General features: G+C 38.1%; 1 protein-coding gene across 9 annotated transcripts in view; it reads left to right on the top strand.

Moving 5' to 3' along the window:
* The window catches only part of GADL1 (glutamate decarboxylase like 1), a 249,377-nt gene that overhangs the window by 168,372 nt on the left and 58,709 nt on the right, over positions 1 to 22,296 (top strand). For all 9 annotated transcript variants that reach the window (XM_042816576.1, XM_042816571.1, XM_042816573.1 and 6 more), the window contains 7 exons: positions 10,381 to 10,550; positions 11,415 to 11,541; positions 12,972 to 13,062; positions 13,779 to 13,885; positions 15,262 to 15,377; positions 20,682 to 20,761; positions 20,875 to 20,929. In XM_042816576.1, coding sequence (XP_042672510.1) covers positions 10,509 to 10,550; positions 11,415 to 11,541; positions 12,972 to 13,062; positions 13,779 to 13,885; positions 15,262 to 15,377; positions 20,682 to 20,761; positions 20,875 to 20,929 — 618 coding nt within the window. In that variant the 5' untranslated portion in view covers positions 10,381 to 10,508. The remainder of the gene's footprint in view (positions 1 to 10,380; positions 10,551 to 11,414; positions 11,542 to 12,971; positions 13,063 to 13,778; positions 13,886 to 15,261; positions 15,378 to 20,681; positions 20,762 to 20,874; positions 20,930 to 22,296) is intronic.

Genomic DNA, 22,296 nt, shown 5'->3' on the forward strand with positions numbered 1-22,296 from the left:
CCTCTAACACCAGAGATGGCAAAGCCCTGTTTTTCAACAGGGACCAATCTGCAGAATCCCACTCCTAGCTGCAGAAGCAGATTCTAACTGCACGTATCCTTCAGTTATTTGGCATCAGTGAAGCTTTCCGAGGCTGTTCTGTCATGGAGAAAGTATAGAGCATTCTGTATTTATTTATTTAATTGGGGGATGGGGTGGGAAGATGGGATATTCCCTTCTATTAAGCTAGTAACTCTTAAGTGAGTTACTAGCTCATCGAGTACAGTAAATAGAGCTGGAAACCACATAAGGAAGGGAAGAAGCAGCTGCCACCATTTATAGCATAAGCTGCCTTTTAACATCAGAATCACTGGCTTCTGCTATGTGTATCGTATGTTGTGTTGTGTGATTTGAATTTGCCAGCAGAGCGGGGAGATGAGTCAGCAAACATTTTTCATGTAGTATGTTGCCATCTAAAGCAGATGTAATGTGAAGCATGGTAGAAATTGTGACTTTAAGGCTCCGGTAATATGACACTGGGGTTGGTATTTTGGTCAGGGCAGAGGGATAAGATCTCTTCTGTATCTTAAGATCTGCTTTGGTGGAAAAGATACTGGGATCTTTGAATGCTGCTTCATGAGATGAAGGAATATGCAGACTTGCAAGAAATGAAGTTTGCATCAAATAAAGCAATTCTGCATGAGTGTGTTCATTGTGCTTTAAAATTAGTACAGATTTTCTTGGCAGTTAATGAACATCTAGAAAAAAGAAGCTAAACTTGACTCTTGAGAAATTCAGTAAATGCTTGCATCTTTTAAGTATCGTTTATACAACCAAAAAATGTCACTTTCAAACATTGGAGGAATCTTATAGCATACTGATTAAACTTTTACTGCCTACTGGACAGTTTAGATTTCATATACTTTAATTTCCCTTGCTTTAAGTATTTCAAGCTGCCTGTTTCTGTAGAGACCATTTGTATTTCCTTAAGAGTTTATTAAATGCACAAAACATTAAAAAGGGGCACATTGAAATACGTACCTTTTGTATTACTGTTTTCTCTGCCCGTGGTCAGATTCAGGAAATTTCCTCTTCAGGCTTTGGAAAAACCAAAATCTCAGTTTCTTCCCTTTCTTTTTGCTTTGTCTTCTCACTAACTAGAGAGATCTTTGGGAGTACCTGTAAAGCATTGATGGTTAAGGAATCCCATCAGCACATAACTTAATTGTGGCCATTTTCCTCCTTATTCTTCTATCTGTGCACACAAGTTATCTTATTTTAACATCAATGGGGTTTATGAGGGACTAATGAATGGTTGTTTTGTGCATTGGCAGTGGAGATTTGTGTTGATGACATTGTTGAAAATGACAGGATAAATCGAAGGGTGATAAGTAATGATTTTCACTTGGTTCAGGTGTTTATGTCCATCATTATTACAGCTTCTTGAGTATATATAATCTTGGTTCTTCTTAATGGAAAAAAAATGTATTGAGTATTGAAAAATAGAGGTGTATTAAAGCAAAAGTCACAGGGCCAGTCTTTTTTTTCAGTGCCACAACTGATGAGGAGAAGTGGTTTGTCATGACCAAGGTCTTCTGTCCAGAGCTTTACAAAGGAATGGGTTAAATCTAGAGGATTTAGAACAACTTCTGGCTCTAAGGCTTGGGTGTCTCAGCCCTTCATCACATTTCACTTTATGCAAGCTGAAAAGCCTTTTAAATACGATCGTATCCATTGGCAAATGTCAAGGTTTCAAAGGTTGATTTTAAACTGCTTGGCACCCCTCCCTTAGCTACACTGTAAGACAGTTTGTCTCATTGAGCTGCTTAGATTTCTTTTTCTCCAGCAGACCTAATGTGGAGAGACAAGACATCCTGTGGCTACAAAGCTGCCAGACGTTTCACTGTGTTGTAACTATAGTCAGTGTTTAGTTGGTATTGTGATGTATGTGGTGAAAACTGCTTTCACTTTTGCACAAGATACGGTTTTAGCAGATGTAAAACTGTGTGTGTAATGTTGTAAAGCACTTGGCTGAAGACAGCAGGCACTGGTAAGAGCAGGCTGATACACTGAGCCCCTTGAAGCGCTCTTGCCATAGGGTTCTGGGCTGGGAAGCTCAGAGCCCTGAGCTCAGAATGTCTGCTAAGGAAGCTTCCCTGGCACCGAGTGACTTTGGTACTTGGAAGGTAAGCCAGGGATGTAATGAACATTACTGTGGAATAATAATTCACGTTTGCAGGTAACTACTGTGTAATACATGTTGCTAAACCTTAATAAGGTATTAATTAATACCTTAATAGACTTCTCTAATAAAGTTGCTGTACTGAACTGACCTGACTGGTGTACGTTGTTACCCAGAAAAATCCTGTCATATTCTCACTACACCTACTGCATTGTTTGGTAACCATTGAGCCCATGCCAATGTATAATGTGACAAAAAACTGTTCCCACTTGTTGAAGTGGAAAAAAGCAAGCAAGCAAGCAATGCTCTAAATACCAGATGTTTGGTTGCCAGTGATGATGCTGACCTGAACTGTCTGGTTAAAATGTTGGCAAAAACCTCCCAACATTCATTACCCATTTCCTACCTTAGGGGTGTAGTGACTCTGCCTTACCTATACAGGGAGTGCACTGTTCCACTGGTGAGCCTTAGCATGCATAGTGTGATCACCTCTGTGCGTCTGCCAAACATCATATGGACTGCTTACTTCCTAATAGACTGCCAGTGGCTTTTCAGAGACTGGCCACTCAACTCGTACTGTTTTGCTGTGCCTTTACTTCTCCATGAGAAAATCAGAAGCTACTATCGTGCTGTTGCTGTATGTTTTTTCTTTTGTACTCAGCAACCCACTGGTAGGCATTGGATTTGGCTTTAGGGTATTGTCAGTGTATATGCATACATGCATATATATGTAGGTAGCACTGAAAGTAATACCTCTTATTTATTTCCATGGAAACTGCGACAGACACAGAGAGCATAATAACACTATTAAATAGAGCAAATTCTAAGCTATGAAACAGTATTTTTCAACACAGTTACCACCATTAGCTGTGCATTTTTGCCAGTGATGAACCTGCGTACCACATGTGAAAAAAGCTGCACCAGTGGAGGTGACCCACTGTCAGCACTGCTGAAACTCATCACTTCACTGTGTCAACATCCTCTGTTCCGTCTACATAAACATTTACAAGCATTGATGGATGTCAATGGGTGCTATTTTTTCCTCATGGAGGAATTCACCTTTGCTTTAGATATACTTCCATGTCAGTCACCATTCTGTCTGTCTGCCCCTCTGCTGTTGTCTGTCACACAGCAGCGACATTTAATGGAATAGTGGTGGGAAGGTTCAACCTCTACTGCCATGGAGGAACCAGTGAGCAGAACTGGTGTGTCTGTGATCTGGAGAACTGTGGGCTGATCTGAACAGGGGCAGTTTCAGTTAACTGAAATGTCTAATTTACTGAAATTACAATCTAATATATGCACCATTTAAAGATCAAGTCTGCACAAGGCAGCTTTCTCCATTTGGAAATAGCATTGAACTACTTTGCTGTCCGTAAGTTACTAATAAATTATGAAGGCCTATATAGGAGCTGGTTAAGGAGCCTAATGTGCTGGAAAGTCACATCCTGATTTGCAGTGCACTGACTTCTCCATCTTAGTAAATAAGGGTATATGTCAGTGCAGTGTTGTAGACGTGAATTAGTGAACAGTAGTTGGAAATACTCTGCAGAAAACAAAGTGTGGAAGTTTTTATGATATTAAGAAAAAGCAAGAGGAAAAAAGTTGTTCTTAAGTGCAAATTGAATGTAGAGATAAAACTTCTTAAAGTGAATTCAGACTCTTATCTATTTTTGCATTTTAAATTCTGTTGAATCCCAGTAAACTGATGTAGTTAATTACTACTTTTTAGTTGAATTTTCGATGACTAGCATTAAAATTGTTTTTATATTATGACTAAACATATATTTCTTGCAGACTGTCATGCATTCATTTAAATCAAGTTGCAGGACTTCTGTTTTGAAAAAAAAAACTTGTTTTCACTTTAATTTTTTAAAAAATTATTATTATTTTTTTCAGTGGGAAGCAGAGAAATCTGCTGGATTCTTGACATTCAGTGTGGGTCGCCCACATATTGATCATTTGCGTTCAAACTCAGCCCCGTGCAGTTTCTAACCTTGCTATCAATGCATAGTGGCTGGTCTGACATGTCCACTTCCCAACAGGAAAAGGAGAAGACATAAAATGTTCATTATTAGTAACAAGCATCTAATTGAAGTAAAAGCCATTGTATGTGTCATGTGCGCTCTACTCTGTTGGCAGAGGTTAAAGTTGAAAATGTGAGCTGAGAGAATTTTGCTGCAGTCAGGAAGTTAGGATTTCCATTTTGTTGTTGGCATCTGCTATTCCTTAGTTTTGTATCGAGGTGAATTCGAATTAGCCACAGCCTCTTTTCCTGTTTGGAAATATTGCAGCATTAATCTTTCCTTCATTTATTTCTTCGAGGTACCAAAATGCTGCTATTTCATATTAATGTCTGTCCCTGAGGTTGGCCTACGTAAAGATTGCATTCATTCTCCTGACCTTTCCCTTTGGAATGGGAAATCCAAGTGTGGGAAAAGAATAGGACCCGTTTGTTGTGATGATGCCATGCAGTGCCAGCAGCATGCTCAGTGACTCAGTTGAGCAGCCTTTGAATTCAGACAAAGTGCTTTTGTCTTCCTCAGATCCTGTCCCATAAAGGTCACTTCTGCATCTATACAGTCGAAGCAAACCTTCAGTGGGAAGTGCCCAACTTGTTCCTTGTCCGTAGGTCTTGTCTATGAGCCTGCAAAACAGTGTAGGAAACCTTCCATGCCTGCGCATACTCTTTGTGTCTGGGTAGCCTTCCTACATTAAACGAGGTGGTATGGAATCTCTGTTCTGAAGTTCACTTGTTCTCTTGACACGTAGAAAGAAAAGAGGTGAAAAAAGAATAAAAGATCTAGCTGTGACTAGATCATGCAGGATAAAGAAATTTAAGGTGTGTTTCTGATTGATACTGGCAGCGATTACTGCATTTGTTACAAAGCAGAAGGCAGTATTTGGTCAAAGCCAGCTTTTTCCCTCTCTTGAATAGTCAGTGGTACTAGTACAGTATAAACTGAATAGGATTTGGCTCTGGCATTCAGGCACAAGCCGCTCTTTCACAACCGCCCCTTCTGTTTCTGTCTTCCTTGTGAGCAATAAAGCCTTCTGGGCCTTTTACACTACTCCCCCGAATGTTGTCAGAATATGCCAAGTATGAGGCTACAGTTTCTTTTTGTGGCACAAGAGTTTAACAGAGAAAGTTTCTGTATGTTTGTGGAAACACAGATGCAGCTTTTTAAGTACTCAGTGGTTCCTGCATACTGATGGAACAACATCTGAAGAAATGTTTATTTTTTTCTCTGTGTTATTTCAGCTGCCATTAATTTGTTTTCTGCTGGGAAAATAATATTGATCATAAAAATGACATGTTAGTTAGAAACTCTTAAGTTTCTATAATACAATATTTCATTCAGAATGAAATGTCAGAATTATGAGTTTGATTCTACTCCTGCTGTAGCCAAGGGATAAATCCCCAATTACGCTCAAGCGGAGCAGGATCAAGTCTTCTCTTTTGCAGGAGAGTATCTTGAACAGTCAATAATCCTTAATCTCTGATTTAAGACATTTTCATTTGTTAAATTTTTTGTTCTGTTTCATGCCTGATGCCAGTTGGCAGAAATGGCATTTGATACGCTTTCTGGGAGTCTGTCTTCTGAGTCTGCTTAGGAGTCTGTTTCTGTAATCTTAAATGAAAAAGACTGTATTTACTGCTGCTACGCTTCTAAATTGTTTGCATACCATGTTAACAAACCGAAAAAAGAGGAGCATATGGGCTTCATGTGGAACAAAGGATGACTGGTTACATTAATGCAGTCAGGTGTTTCTGAGACAAAGATATGCAAAAGGCCTAAAATATTTCAAGCATCATAAATGTATTTATTTATTTCAACGGAAGTGCAGCATAAATTATTTGCTAGTAAAGATAGCGGGAGTGTTTCTAAGCTGTGCTCTGGGAAGACATCTTTTAATTTGAGAGCTGTGACATGAAAACTAAAACAAGAATTTTTCTCAAGGTTCACACATCCAAAGCAATAAACTGGTTGTAGATTCTTTTTTAAAAAATACATAAAACGAAAAGCAATTTTAACATCAACTTCTATTTTGAAAATTTTGGCCTTTTATCATCCACTTGGCTTTCCTCTCAATACTTTTGCTGCAACCAAGAGGAGAAAAGTTTATTTCTAAGTGGAGTTTAGGAGTCTCATAAAAGTTCCAGAGTTCAGTTGTAAGTAGAAAATTAAGTATAAAAAAAAAATCGTGAGAGGTGGGAGCAGTATTTATATCCAGTGGCTGTTTCCAAACCTGAAATCCTTTAGTTCATAATATGAGTATGTTTTTGTTCATTTTAGATGTTAATTGAGAAATAGTTTTTTTTATTACATCAGTAGCTATGAAAGTAATACCTCCTATTTATTTATATTGGAACTACAACAGATACAGAGAACACAATAATTCTATTTGATAGAGAAATGTCTCAGCTAGAAATTCTGTTTTTCAACACACTCACCACCATTAGCTGTACATTTTTTGCCAGCAATGAACAAGAGCCTGCATGCCACACCAGTGAAAGTCTGCACCAGTGGAGGTGACTCACTGTCACCATTACTGAAATGCACCACTCATCACTTCACTGTGCCCACATCCACTGTTTTGTCTACATCAACATTTACTAGCATTGATGAATGTCAGTGGGTGCCATTTTTTCCTCCTGGAGGAATTCAGCTCCACCCCTTTGCTTCAGATGCACTTTAATGTCAGACAGCATTTTGTCAGACTGTTCCTCTTCTGCCATCTGTCACACAGCAACAACATGGAGTGGAATATTGGTGGGAAAGTTCAGCCTCTACTGCTGTACCACCACCATCCTTCTCTGATGTCATGGGACAACAGAATAAAATAGGAGACATTACTTTCATATTTTAATTGCATAATTGCATTAATTGCATAAAGCTGTGTTACAGGGCAGAATTTAGCTCAGCAAGTTCAGATTGAATTGGCAGGTTGTCTTGGTCGATGACATGGTCGTCAGTGCCCAGAACTTGAGCATTAACAGTTAAACTACCAGTGCCCTACATGAAGTTATGACGTGGAATACCGAGAACAAAAATCACAAAACCATGGCACAAGTAATAATGGAAAGTTTGCAAATGTTAAATAACTCCAAGGTGCATTATTTAAGGAATATAATGTGGGTTAAGTCCTGAACTCTTTAGCAGAGATTTAATACAGGTAAATTGCTGTTGAAATGAAGGCTCTTTTCCCTCCCTTTTTCCTGACCCCTCTGCTTTGCCTTTCTTTCATAGACTGTGCCTGAGGCCCAATGCAGGTGTGTGGACAGTAGGGCTGGGGTAGCACCCATTTTCCAGAAATTTCTTTCTCTTCAGGCTTCACAAAGTGTCCTTTGGAGACTCTAGAACTGTCTGCAAAGGTCAGTAGACTTGCTTCAGATACAAGGCTGTTGTTAGACCCATCACCCAGCCCCTAAAGACCTGACAGGAAATGTAACATAAGGTTCTGCACTTTCTTTACAATGACCTCTTCAAGAAATTCTGTGAAAAGTCATACAAGTGCTTGTATTGCATCTCTGTGTGAAAGTATCAAAAGTAGGGCAGATGGAGTTACCAGCAAAATCTTTTAGACAGCTTTGGTTCTAGCAGAGACAGCAGAGGAAGAAAAGGAGTTAGAATTCTCTTGCTCCACCATTTTTGGGGTATTTCTGTAATTAGAAGAAGTATCAACAGATACTTGTTCAGATCTTGTCCTCTTTTCCACAGCAACAAAACGCCATTGATATAGACCTGGGGATGTTAGCATCTGAACATGAGCTAGCAGTAAGCCTGGGTGGCCAAGAAGGCCAGTGGGAGCCTCGCCTGTGTCAGAACTAATGTGGCCAGCAGAGTAGAGGAGGTGACTGCCCCTTTTTATGCAGTGCTGGTGAGACTGCACCTATAAACTGTGGTCAGTTCTGGGTCCCTCGTTGCAGGAAGAACACTGAGTTGTTTGAGCCTATGTAGAGAATACAATGAAGCTGGTGAAGAGACTAGAAAACAAGAGACGTGAAGAGAGGGAGGGAGCGAGCTGGGGCTATTTAGTCTGGAGAAGAGGAGACAGAGACCTTGTAACTATCTACAGCTACCTGAAAGAAGGCCGCATTGAAGAGGTTGTCTACCTCTTTTCTCAGGTGACAGGTGGTAGAACATGAGGAAATTATCTCAAGTTGCACCAAGGAAGATTTAAATTGGACACTGGGAAGGATTTCTTCATGAAAGAAGTGGTCAAGCATTGGAACAGCCTGTCTGGGGAAGTTGGTGCAGTCCCCAACCCTGGATGTATTTAAGAGACGTGTGTGTATGACACTAAGGGGCATGTTTAGTGATAAAACTTGGTACGTCAGGTTGGCAGTTGATTTGATGGTCTTTTCTAATGTAGATAATTCTGTGATCTTGAGGAGATGGCAAGGTCGAGTTTTTCCATGTTTGTTCTAAGCTGTGGTTAGTACTTAAGGGGTTCGCTTATACAGAAAAGAACTGACACTTAATCCAAAAATAGTCCCTGTTCTATCCACTAAATGGCCTATTGCCTTCCCATTTGTTGTTAATACCTGGTGTTTTAGGTCTTGCAAAATTAACCTACTAGCTTATGTTTTCAGAGAGAAACCTGTAAAGCTTCTTTAAAGCTACAATTTCTGTCTAGTGCTCCTGCTGTGGTGTGCTGGGCAGCTTGACGAGAGTTTAGCTTTCTGATGTAAGGGATTTTCTCTCTTTGCTTGTTGAAAATGGAGTATTGTTTACATGCTAGCTCTGTATCTGTCCCATGAGAACATTTGCCTCTCCTGTAACAATGTGCAAAATGTTCTGCTCAGGAAAATGTTGTTTTGGATTAAAAACAGAAGTAATTTCAGAAATGCAGAAGCTTGATGTCTTGTTTATGGGAAACTTGAGGTTCCATCACTTGCTGGAATTTGATCTCATTTGTAATACCTGTCCTAATAAGTGAAAGTGAAGTGAACAGCTGCTCTGAGTTACGGGATTGACAAAGTTTCTTTCAGTCAGTGGACCCTGAAGGCCTCCACCTTTGTAGACACTGTTGTTCTATATAATCCTGTACAGGCACAATGAATGCACCTGACTGCCCTGCAGTCTTCTGGAAATTCAGCTGTTTGTGTACACCTGTTAAAAAGCCACCTTGCTTCTGCAGATGGTAAAGTTGTTTCAAGCATAAGATTTTCTCCTTCATGTGTTCTTACCCTTCCAATATTTTCACTGTAGCACCAACTGAAGAAGACCCTCCAAGGCAATGCAGCCTGACCTCATAGACTGTAGCTATTCTAGGGCTAGATTTGTGTACTGATGCTATGTGTAATCCAGGTAATTTGGATATAGTAGTTACCTCTTCTGCCTTCAGTGCTGTTCTCTTTCAGATGTCTGTTCCCTTGGTATCTCCTAATGTCTCACTTTCATCTTTACCCTCATGTTGATTAAAACTGGCATTCTAATCTTGCAGTAAGAAATCAATACATGAAATAGATACGCGATTGTCACTGATGTCCTGTCTCTAGTAGGCACTTTGGATGTGCTTTTGGAAGTAATGTAAAGGGAGTAGTGCTGTGCTTATGCAACTCATCAGGAGAGTGTGTCACAGATGACGGTGAGGGAGAGGAAAGAGGTCACCAATGGAGAACTGAATAAAAAAGTTAATATACGTAGCAAAAAATGCTCAAGTAGGTGACTGAAGTCACCTAAGATAGGGGGAAAAGAGGGTTCAGGTATGTGATATTAATGTGTTATTTTCATGGAGGTGGAATCAGTGAAACTTTGCAGAGGACACAGAGGACTCTATAACACGACTGAGTGAAGCTGGGAATGTATCATGGAAAAAAGAGAATAGGAAAGAAACATTTTCAGCTGAGAAGAGTGTCTGTTATCTCACACTTCCTTTCTGTTTATCCAGCTGTATCATGCTGAGGACCATACTTGTGTTTTCTTCTGAGGTTGGAAAGTGCACTGCATGCTTTCGTATGCTATAGAAAACAGTGGATACCATGCAGTTGGCTGTTATGTAATATCAGTCTGGATCTAAAGTAATACAGAGTGGTTGTATTTGTCTGTAAAGAGGTTTCCAACAAAATCTAGGATTTTTGTACACATGAAAAGACAATGTGAATTTTATTTCCTTATGTTCACTGAATCTTCAGCAATGAAAGAATGTTTTGTAGCTTAGGATGACCTGGCCTTGTCTAATGCAGAGGTTTGTTGTTTTTTATCTTCCAGCTAGTACTTGCAAACAGGATGTACTCCAGAAGAAGAATGCTGTCTTGGTGGATGGAGTCATCCTGAATGGTCCAATAACTGATTCAAAAGCAGGAGAGAAGTTTGTGGAAGAGGCCTGTAAGATCATAATGGAAAAAATAATCCAGAAAGCTGATGATGTTACAGAAAAGGTAAAGTCATAGAGTGTTGTTGAAAAGTTGCAGCAGAAATAATGAACAATGAATAATTTTTTTCAGCTGTATTTTATTGCACTTCAAGTAGAATCAAAATTGCTTCTAGTCTGTGGCAGTTCAAATTTTAAAAACCTTCCAGTAACATGGCTAGCATACTACCTATTTGCCAGAAACTAAAGCTTTATTTATTTATGTTTTGTCTCAGAACACAGTGCTGACTTTCTCTGAGCTGACAAATGGGTGTAGTGCATTTCCTGATTTGGTTGTGGGGAATTGTTTATTCCTCAGAGGCACTGGTATGAGTGAGGGAGGGACAGTGAATGTGGTACTACTGCAGAAGGGAATATAATGAGATTGCCCTGGGTTTCAGAGAAACCCTGCTAGAGTGGATGTGTTGGAAGGGCACTAGAAAATAAAACATTATTGCCTTTGGGCACGCACAGATTGCTCCCATCCCTGGGCAGAGCAGCATTTGAAAGTGTTGGGACTACAAAGCCTTAGCTAAGAGCAAAATATGACCAGTAGGCCTCTTTCTCCTAACTGGGACATGTGAGCCATGAGCAAGATAATTGGGTGACTCAAGGCTGACTCTTTACGTCCGTGCATTCCAACTGGCACACCTTCTCCTCCCAATCTTTTACATCTTTCTGCCTTCCATATTCTGATTTTTATGGTCAAGGAATGTCTGGGGTGCAATAAAACCAAGACGACATGAGACCAACTTAGCAGACATATATTGTCTTGATGGCCTGCTGCATTCCATGGGCAGTTCTGAATGTGGTACTTACCTGGCACTTCTCTTACAGCCTTCCTTTTACCTAACCTGTTCACTGTTGGTGTATCCTATTTACTCATCATTAGGTTTGTGAATGGCGGGCCCCTGAAACACTGAAGAAGATTCTTGATCTGGAAATGAGAGACACTGGAGAATCTCATCAGAAACTCTTGCAGCTCTGCCAGGATGTGATACAGTACAGTGTCAAAACCAGTAAGAATGCAATTTCTAATGAAGTTGTTTTGTAGTATACTAACCTTGGAAGATAGGATAATGTTTATATATCTCTACTATCTTCCAGAAAACTAGGGATTTGAATGCCTGCTTTCTATCTGCCTACACAAATATACAAATATTTGATTGTGTTTCAGTTGTTTGACTGCATGCTGGTCACCGTAGGTGTCTGTTATTGCCCAGAAGGTGTAATCAAAGAAAACTAATCAAAACCTAATTATCATAATGCTGTTGATGTTAACAGTAGATTCTGTCCTCTCGAGGTCTTGTGAAATTTGCCTAGACGTATATGATATAACAGACAAAGAAACTGGAAAGATCTTTGTATGTAATTTTGTGCAGTGATGAGTGGAATCACCGTCACTGCCCTTGGACAAATAAGAATGCATTCTTTGTGATAATTATCCTGTGTTTACTATTGCTTTCTATTGAGCAATAGTCTTATAGGATGTTAATTTGCCAACAGGCAGTAATTCCCATTCCAGACTCTGTAAGAAGAGAACCTGCAGTGTTTCAGAGATCGTACACGACATCTCTGCAAGAGTGGTTCTCTATGGGTAGCCTTTCTGCAGTGTGTGAAGTATAATGTAAACTTAACAAAAAGGGATGAATAAGAAATAGTGTTGTTTTCAGAAGCTCATGATTTCAAATGTGGCATAACTTGGGCTGTATTTTGGAAAGTGAGAAGGTTATGTAATATAATTTCTGTGCATTTCCAAGGCACATTCCTTCCTACTGTTTCTATTGCTACTGTAAGGAAAGCAATAAAATGATTTTGAGGATGAACCTATCTTTGAAAACCACGGAAAGGCAGTAATACCGATCTAAAGGGGCAGTGTATTAATAATACACGGATATAATTACTGAGTTAATGGAAGGCATTCTGATTATCTTCTGCAAATTGCCTTCAAATTTTCATTTGTTATGCTTAGAAAGAATATTAAATAAGAAAAATATGCGGTGTAAATAGTTCTTAATCTAAGTATAAACATGCATTGAAGCCTTGAGTGTAATGGGCATGGAGTCATACAGCTTACCTGATTTTACATGTTTTACTGTTTAGGAAAACTTGGCTGAATGTCCATTGCATCTCTGAACACCACTGTTAAAGGCCTCTGTACATACTCAGTTGTCAGTCACTTCTTTTTGATCTTTAAAGCTTGTGAATAATCCATGTTTGTTCTGTGCGCTTCTTACATCAGCCTTATTTTGGGTCCTAAAAATGCCTATAACTTTTACTTTCAAAGGATTGTCTAATTTAAAAAAGGACAGTAAACCCGTAAAATATTGAGAGAATGGGGGAGTGAATCATGGTTAGCAGGGATCAGCATTCAGCTGAGAGAACCTGTGATGTATTCTCTTCTCATATACATTCTGTTCCTGCTTGCTTTTCATTTTTATATTTTCAGATCATCCAAGATTTTACAATCAGCTGTACGCTGGAATAGATTATTACTCATTAGTGGCTCGTTTCATTACTGAAGCATTGAACCCAAGTGTGTAAGTGCAGTTCCTTGTACTCATATTGATGAATCTTGCATGCTTTTTGAAGTAACGTCTTCCTGACCACTATCCCTTCTTCTCCCCCTTGTAATTTTTTCCCCTGTTTTCAGTGTTCCAGAGGAGGTAGGAATTGTGCAGGAATTTGGGAAAGAATTTGGTCTAGTTTGTCTGAATAGCTCACCAGAATCTTGGCTAAGCTGATGATTTTTCTAGTTTGTGATTTGAGGCTTAAGAGATTTTTTTTTTAAACACTTTTAAACCCAAACTTTTTTTCTCCTTACTTTGAGAATAAAAATATCAAAATGAATTAATCCAACTTAGTTGTTTATTTCCTTTGATGTGCTCTGCACAGAGTTGAGTGCAAATGATTCCTGTCTACTATTTACTCGCAAATGTAAAGTCTAAACAAAAAGTGATAGCTGCTTGCAATAGATTATTATTGCTGAAGTTTAAGCATTATGATCTTTGTTAAAATCAAACTCTGTGGTATTACTGTGAGAGTGGAATTGTCATTGTAATGCTCACAGGAACTAAGCAATTGCTCTGTGGGTCACGTCTATAGTCTTTTCAGTTTAGAATTTTACTTTTGATGGCAATCAGCTTTTGATAAGTAAGAGAAAGGTACAAAAAACCTCTATCTAATTTTGACATGATGTTGTGGCATGAGTTCCGTAATCTTAATACCAAACATGTTCCTTTTATTTTTTGTTCAGATATACATATGAAGTATCACCTGTATTTCTGTTAGTGGAAGAAGCAGTCATCAAGAAAATGATTGAATTCATAGGCTGGGAAGAAGGTGATGGCATATTTAATCCAGGTAATAACAATTCAGATTTTCAAAAGAAGTCATGATACATCTGATACAGTAATTCTATGAACATTTGATTTGTACAGAATATTTGAAAATGCATGTGAAATCCAGTGATGCACAGAGGAAACTATTGTGTCCAGGCTCCTTTTTTGTATTCTACTAATAATTCTATGAATCTGATCAGCAGCTTGACGAAAGAAGTTCTGTGTGAAATATAATTGTAGAAAATGAATTGTTTGGAATGGAAGTCCTTCCTGACCTTACTAACAACAGCACCAACAGCTGGATTGCACTGAGTCATTTGATGACAGATAGAGAGCTGATGTAGTTGCTAGACACCAACCAGTTGCTCCTAGAGGCACTGATGTATTTATTCTGGCTATCACGTGTGGGAGCCAGAGTCTGAACTTTGACAGTTTTTTGAAATGTTACAAATAGGCCAATCAAAGAAAGATTTCTTAAGCTTCTTGATAGGTCACGTTTTTTAAGTGTTCTGTAAGGCAGCATTCCAGCTCCATGTAAAGAAATAATAAAACATCGTATTATTCCATAGATTGTTCAAATTCCAAGTTACTATATTGAATGTGAAGCTTTTGTGGCTAGGTTAGGGGTAGAAAAAGATGCTAAATGAGGAAATGGATTTAGTGCTCCACTTTCAAAACCAAGACAAGGCTAGGAATTCTACCCTACGTATGAATCGTGGAAAAATAAAAAAGATATAAACCAAAACTCTCTGGAAAACTTGTGAAAAAATGTATCAGTAACATTGATTTCTTCATTTCAGATACAGTGTGTACTTTCAGTAGAACCCTTGTCTTTACTGTAGAATTAATTCTAACTTACTGAAATACTGAAATAGATAAATGAATTATGCCTTTTAATGATAGTTTTAGATAAGACATTCCTTCTTCTTTTTATTATTTTTTAAGTAAATAAATCTAGATCACACCTTGCAGATTGCACTCACCATGGATTTTTATTTTTATTTTTTCCTTGCGATGCTCTGGCTGCCCAGGAGATCTCCTAGGCTACATACAATACAGCCACAGTTCAACTGGTGCTGCTTTGGTGTGTGTCAGAAGGTGTTGTTGCAGGGTGTTCTCCATCATGGAGGACTGTTTAAGCATAATTCTTACTTCTTTGGGAAATACCTCCAAGGAGCATTCAAACCAGCTCTGTTTCCATTCATGATATAGTTCATTTTATATCTGCAGGTTTTTGGGGGAGGAATTAAGTTACAGTAAATGCATCTAGAGCCTAGTAGTTTGGGGTTTTTTTGTGGGTTTTTGTTTTCTTGTTTTTTTGTAATAGACTAATCACTCAGAGATAGAAAAGATGCTAGGACTGTGATTAATATGATACTTGTATGTCTTTGATTTCAGGTGGCTCTGTTTCTAATATGTATGCTATGAACTTAGCAAGATACAAGTATTGTCCAGAGATAAAAGAAAAAGGGCTCTCAGGTTTGCCAAGACTAGTCCTGTTCACTTCGGAAGAGGTAAAAACAAAAAAGAGCTTCTTAAAGCATTTAACAATTAATTTTATTTTTCAATGGCTACATAATTATAACATTCACATGTCTGACTGGGGTCCTGGTACAATGAATTTGCCATCAGTGGATGATGCAAAATATCAGAGCTATCTGGACAAGTCTGCTGATAAATTTCCCTACAGAAGCTTTCTTATTGTCCAAGTAACTTTGGATGTTCTTGTTCCTGGGAGAGGCTGATAGAAGAAAAGACTGCGTGGGGTAAACCTGAAAGCAAAGCATGTGGGGTGTTGTGGAGATCTACAGTTTACAGTCTAGCAGGATCCATGCATAGGTTTCAGAAATTTTTCTTGCAAGATGTCAAAGTTTGTATTGAGCTGAATGCCTCCAGACCTGTGAAATGGCTCTCTGCAGCTCCCACTGGTACCTGTATCTGAATTTGCTATGGTAGAGAACAAAACCTACCATAAAATATTTGGGCAAATTCTTCTGGATCTCTAGGCAGTTCTTCTTTAAATAATTGAAAATATGTGGTTATTTCTGAAGTTTTTGAGTAATAACTGTTCAAACTGTCTGTGGGAATTGGAGATATGTCCATACATTTATTCTGAAGCTAATTTCTTTTTCTTTAGGGGCTCTTTTCTCTCACTTCTCCAGTTCTGATTTTCTCATTGTGCAGAAGTGTTATTACAAACTCTACTGAAACACAGAATCAACCAGAAAAAAAAAAAGTTGAATTACTTTTAAGGCAGTGTTCTTGATCTGTAATACTTCACTTGATTCACAAAACCGTGTTGTAATTAGTGATTGCTTGCTGTAAGACTGCCACTTTTAGCAGGTAGATATTGTGACTGGTCAAAGACATCTAGTTTTAATTCTTCATTTTGAGGGAGGATGGTACATACTGATGTATATTTTTGATCCATCTGTACAAATTTTGCTACCTTTTGCAACTAGTTTAATTCAAATATGTCCTGTTATTAAGAGTGTATTTAATAAATGCCCAACAGTAAAAAGAAGTATGTAAGTGCTTGTGTCAGTCTTCATTTTTTATTATTTGTTTTTATTTTGATGCTGCTTTTGTATAGAATTTTACTGTTGTTTTTGTTCTGCAGAGTACCCAGAAGGCATAGACCTGTTTTGTGTTGTGTAAGCAAATGATTGAAAAAAATGATAATAGCGAAGTTGCAACCTGTGTTTAGCTTTAAAGTGAGTAAGGCAGATAGTGTTGGCATGGAGAAGTAATGAGGCTTTAATGAAATGAGAGTATTGATAAGGAGTCAAAATGCACTGTCAGCTCCAGGCACTCTAGTTGTAGGGCTTTGCTTCAATGCTATTGAAATAAAATGATTTTTGTTTTGCTTTGAGTTGCCAAGTCCCACAGTTTCTGTCTGGCAGTTGGCAGGCTGAAAGAGCAGGGGAGTGCATGGAGTTGTCAGCGACTTAATGTTATGTGACCTGGGGACTATGTATACTTTGTATGTTTGTAGTTAATATGAAGTTCTGTGTTTAGTGTGTGGCCTACTGAAGGTCCTCACATGCTGTATTTGGCCTTCAGCAACAAAAGTGCTCCTTTTTACTGCAAGTAAAATACTAAACTACTTTACGGTCATGATATTCCATGAAGATGGTACTCTTCTATAGCTCTCTTGCTGGACAATTACAGAGTGATTCCTCTTGAGACCATTTCAGTAGTAAGAAGTTGTTAAATCTCACTTTCCTGAGGCATGATTAGTGTTTCTGTAGAATCTGAATACAGCTATAGTTGTAGACAGCAACCCACCTGCTTCATTTATTATTATCATTATTATTATTATCATTTTTCTCCATTTGAGCTTTATTCTGACTCAAGAATGTATTGCATTGATCTGAAAGGTAGGAATTTGCTAAATTTGAGGTAACTGAGGGTAGAAGAGTGTATGTGTAAACTGTTGAAATGTATGTGTTGATATGAGACTGGAACAGGTTGCCCAGGGAGGTTGTGGAGTCTCCTTCTCTGGAGATATTCAAGACCCACCTGGACACCCACTTGTGTGTCCTGCTGTAGGGAACCTGCTTTGGCAGGGGGGCTGGACTCGATCTCTGGAGGTCCCTTTCAACCCCTACGATTCTGTGGTTATGAGTAGTTTTTAGATGCAAAGGAATTAAATTCGTCCTTGATCATGAAAGTAATAAAATGGAAGAACACAACTTTAACTCACAGTGTTGCCCCCTGTTGAAATTACATGAGACAAAAATGAGTAATAAACCAATCTCATAATAATGTAATTGCTTTATGCAATCATGTTTGTAGGAAACTCTTCAAAACCAAGAGAAGACATTTATCTTCTCTTTTAATGAGCTCATGGGGAAAGTGAATTATCTTTGCAAATCTTATTCGAAAAAGAAAACTAACTGTCTAGCTGTAGTTAACACAGTACAGCATCACATCTTAAATGTACTGTTTTGGTTTGATCTTGTGCTTTTTGGCATTCATTTCTCACTCCTAATGATTACAGAGTTAACATGTCCAATCAAAACTACAAAAGAAAAGGCAAAAGTAATCTCAACTTTTGGTATGAAAAATTATTACTTGATATCTTATATGTAGTATAGATACAAATAATGTTTTATCTGAGTATTGCTTTCTCCTTATTGAAAGGACACTATGAACAAATGAACTATTTTATATTGTTGTGACCAGAGCTGCTAATGTTCTCTGTTTTCTTCTTAAAAGAACGTGGTGTGATTTAGGTTTATGTAATGATGGTGAAAAAAATGAAGTTCATGTATGTTTTCTAGCAATGTAACTGAAAGGTTACTTTGAAGAAAAGAAAGCACATTTCAAGGCAGTGTTGTAATATACAGTCACTTTTCTGTCCTACTGTAGACTTATCAAATTTTATCAGGTCTTCAGTAGGACAGAAGGAGGAACAGAAGTTCTTGTAAAGGTGAGAAATAATACACCTGGCAGCCTGTTATGTTTTAGTGTCCTCTCTGTTCTTCCCTCTCCTTCTGCTCTTTAGTATAACCTCTCAAACGCTCAAGTCTCTTATCTTTCTCTCATTCTTGTGTACCAGTTTTAATAATAAATTATTTAGTGAGGAGTACTTTACTAATACAGTTATTTTGTAATTCTACAGCTTTCCAAATCTGAGACTGTATTATTTCTAGTGGTTCATACCTTTCATTTGACCCTAATGGACAGAAATCAGTGATACAGACCTTATTTTCAACAATTTGCTAAATAGCTTAAAGCATCTCCAAATTTCCATGATCAACACATTGCCACTCTACAATCATTATTACCATTATTGATGCCATGTAAGACTAATTATCTACCTATGTATCTTGTAATTTTTGTGGAGTTGAAATGAACGTGTCCTAAAGGCTTTGTGAATGTGTCACGTTACAAAAGTAAGCATTCTTAGAACTAACTGATAGTATCAGGTAGTATTTTTGTATGCCTTTAAAAAGTGTGCAATGGTGAGGAGAAAAGCTTTTTGTCAAAATGAAAAAGAGCCCTTTGAGATGATCCATCTCATCAAAATAAGCGTGACAGGCTTTAATATCCTTAATATATTCATACCCACACATTAAAATGTTGTACATTTTTCATAATTATGTTCTGCAGTAACTCCATTTGTGTGAACTCTCTGGAAGAAAATGGAATTAATTATCCACCTGGTTTCACCTCCTATCTGAAAAGTAACAATTCTAGACATTGTCACGGTTGCTGGAATAAGGCTTGTTTTAACTCTTCAGTAATAATGTGTAAAAAAATCCAATTTTATTTTTTTAGAAGTAATAATCCCAGACTTGGGTAGTCTTGATTCTGAGAACTGTGTAGTCCTATGAGATGCTGAATGCTCTCAAAACTTGCTCCATTGGTTTGAGTGGGTAAACATTTATCATGTTGCAGGGTGTGGAGAGTTTGAGATCTCAGAACAAGTTCAGATTAAGGTTATTGTGTCTTGAATTCCCGGGCTACTCTTGAAAATGGGTTAAGCTGTGTGATATGAGTGTGCTCTTATTTTGGAATGATACAGAAAACTGTTACACTGAAGAACGGTATCCCTGTAGAACTGCTTCCACTTTATGAAGTTGAACATTGGAAATGCAGGAAGCTAAAAGATCTTAAATATTTAACAGAAAAAAAGATTGGACAGTCTACAGAGTGGACTGTGAGCTCAAATGTCCTTCTTATCTGAGTAATTTTATCATTCATTGATTGACTAAAAGCCCATTTCTGATATCCTTCGAGCAGGTGAAGGGGCATCTTTTACAGTCACTTTACAGGCTTCGTACACAGATGCCCTTTATTCGCTTCAAAATGAGAAGCACGCTGTGTCTATTGGTGTTCATTTGCATTTGTTCATAGACGTCTTTTTGACAAGACGTAACTAAAATTCTTTGATAAAATACTAAAATATAGGCTGGTTCAAACTGGAACTTTTACCATAATCCATACTGATTTAAAGACGTCTGATGCACTAAGTGCCATCTAAAGTCTGCTTGCTTTCATAATGGCTTCCAAGATCCAAATTCGTGTGGACAACCTTGGTCTAACCACCAAGATTTTCAAGGATTTGAAAGCCTTGAAAGTCCTGATTGTACAAACTCTAAAAATTTTATTAAGTCTTGGAACTTAAACTCTGTGATCTTAAGAACAGAATTGCTGAGTCAGACCAAAAGTTGGTTTAACGTAGGTATCCTGTCTCTGACAGAGTCCAACAGCTGTTGTTTAGAAAAAGCACATAGAAAAAACGGAATTATGAAGTGGTAGAGAGAGATTATCTTTGTATACATCCTGATTAAGAGTCCAGTTTCCAGGGGTGGTTCTTTTGGATATTCAGACCTATAAGCTGCCTCTGGGCTGCTGAGTTCAATAGCCTTTAGACCTTTCTTCTTGTGAAATTGCCTTTTACTCTTATTACTTTCATTTCTATTTAAACATTTTGAAACGAAGTTCACATTTTGAAAAGAAGTTAATCATTCTTTCTTAATGATTATTTTAAATTTTTCTTATTTTTATTCTAATGTAGTATTGGCTTAAACTATTGATATGTAATGGAGCTTTTTATTTCTAAGCCAACATTTTAAACATGGTGCGCATCTATTTTGTTTGTTTTCCCTGCTCCCTGTCATAAATTGTTAAGTACAATACGTCTTTCTACTTGGCAGCTTTGTCAATTTGATTTATGTGTTAGGATATACTGTTATTATGACTGTTAGCTGGTATTAAATTTATTTCAATATCAGTGTTTCCTATGCAAAGGAATTTTTAATTGTGCTCTTTTTTAATTCTTTTTTTTTTTACTCTTTCAATTACAGTGTCATTACTCCATGAAGAAGGCAGCCTCTTTCCTGGGTATTGGTACGGAGAACGTTTACTTCATCAAAACAGATGAAAGGTAAGCAAGCAAAAATCATTGCTGTGTTCTCTGAGCTTTTTGAAATGCAGTAGTGCTGTACTAACCAACTTATTTGAATGTAACTGAAAAAGTTTTAAATCTGTGTCCCTTAGAGGTAAGATGATACCTGAGGAACTGGAGAAACAAGTCCAGCGGGCCAGGAAAGAGGTGAGAGGGGGAGAGAAAGCATGAAAGAGAGAAGAGGAGCGTATGCAGACTGTGTGCTTGTGTCTGAGTGAAAGGAAGGAAAACTATGAGTGAGTGAGATCTTAAAAATAGAGCAGTTAATGTACCACTGTTTTTCTTACAGGTGCAATCAATTTGCCCCAAACTTGTGGAGCAGGCCTAGGCTCTTAGGTGTTACATTGTTCTGGGAAGTGAAATTCTACAGGGCTTTCACAATTAATGAAAGCCCTCAGTACAACATTACTCTGAAGTATTCAGCACGTTTCGTCTAAGAGTAGGATTTCTTTTGCCCTTGATCTTTATTAAATAAAATGGATGCAGTATCTTAAAAGGGAAATGAAAATTGAAGGTTTTTCATTATGATAGCAGCTATTGTGCTAGCTTCTGCAGTGAACAAGAGTTGTAAGATATGGCTTGGTCTCTGAAACTGTCATACATGCTGCAAATTCTAATTTGTGTCCTTCTTATTCCTGTCCTAAGAGTGCAGAGATTCCATTGTGCCTCTTTTCCCACAGACACTTTGCCAACCAGAAAGGGAAAGGGCAGCAATTGGAAGTGTACTGATGTTTTGTTTGGACAACATTAATACACATCCCCACAGTCTGTAAGGTAGCGCTTACTGTAGTCGTTGCAACTTATTTTAGAGAGTTTGGAGGACCGAATATGGCTTGTAAGGCGCAGAGCATCTTCTTCTGGCTTGCTTATGCCACCTCATTTCTTGCTTTAGAGCAGAAGGATTCGGATCTCAGCCCTTAGTCCATGAGCTGAGAATACTAACAAGCTAGTGTATTGTCCCTGGTGTGGATGTTGCCTACCATGAGATCCTACTTTGGGAGTTATTGTGGCTGATAGAAATGGCACAGCACTGCTATCCTGTCATGCACTGGTGTGGCCACAATTGCATTAATTAAAACCTTCCTTAGATACATCTTCTGCCAAATAACCATCTCCCCTTTGGGTTTGACACTAGACAGAATAACTAGTGATACATGGTGTCCTTAATTAGCTAGCAAACTCTTCCTTTCTTTATCCATGGAAGACAGTCTGTACTTTGCTCATTTGAGCAATCGGGAGGGGGGGGAGGAGGGAAGAACTGAAGTGTGGAGCAAGAGAAAGCAGGCAGACAGGAGAATGAGCTCTGTGCTCTGGAAAAACGTTTTCTTGTTGGGTTTTTTTGTGTGTGTGATTTGGTGGTTATTTAGAAAGATCATCTGGTATTTATGTTGTTAAACAAAGAAGTCAGCCTCAATTCAGTTCTGTGCAATTTGAAAACAATGTTCTATATTCTATATTAATATCTGCTCATAGGTGTACTACCTTTGAGAAACACTCACTATTTTGCTTGCCTT

The sequence above is a fragment of the Centrocercus urophasianus genome, unplaced genomic scaffold (genome assembly GCF_019232065.1).
Source record: "Centrocercus urophasianus isolate 14NV4802_14NV808 unplaced genomic scaffold, USGS_Curo_1.0 seq_16, whole genome shotgun sequence".
Lineage (NCBI taxonomy): Eukaryota > Metazoa > Chordata > Aves > Galliformes > Phasianidae > Centrocercus > Centrocercus urophasianus.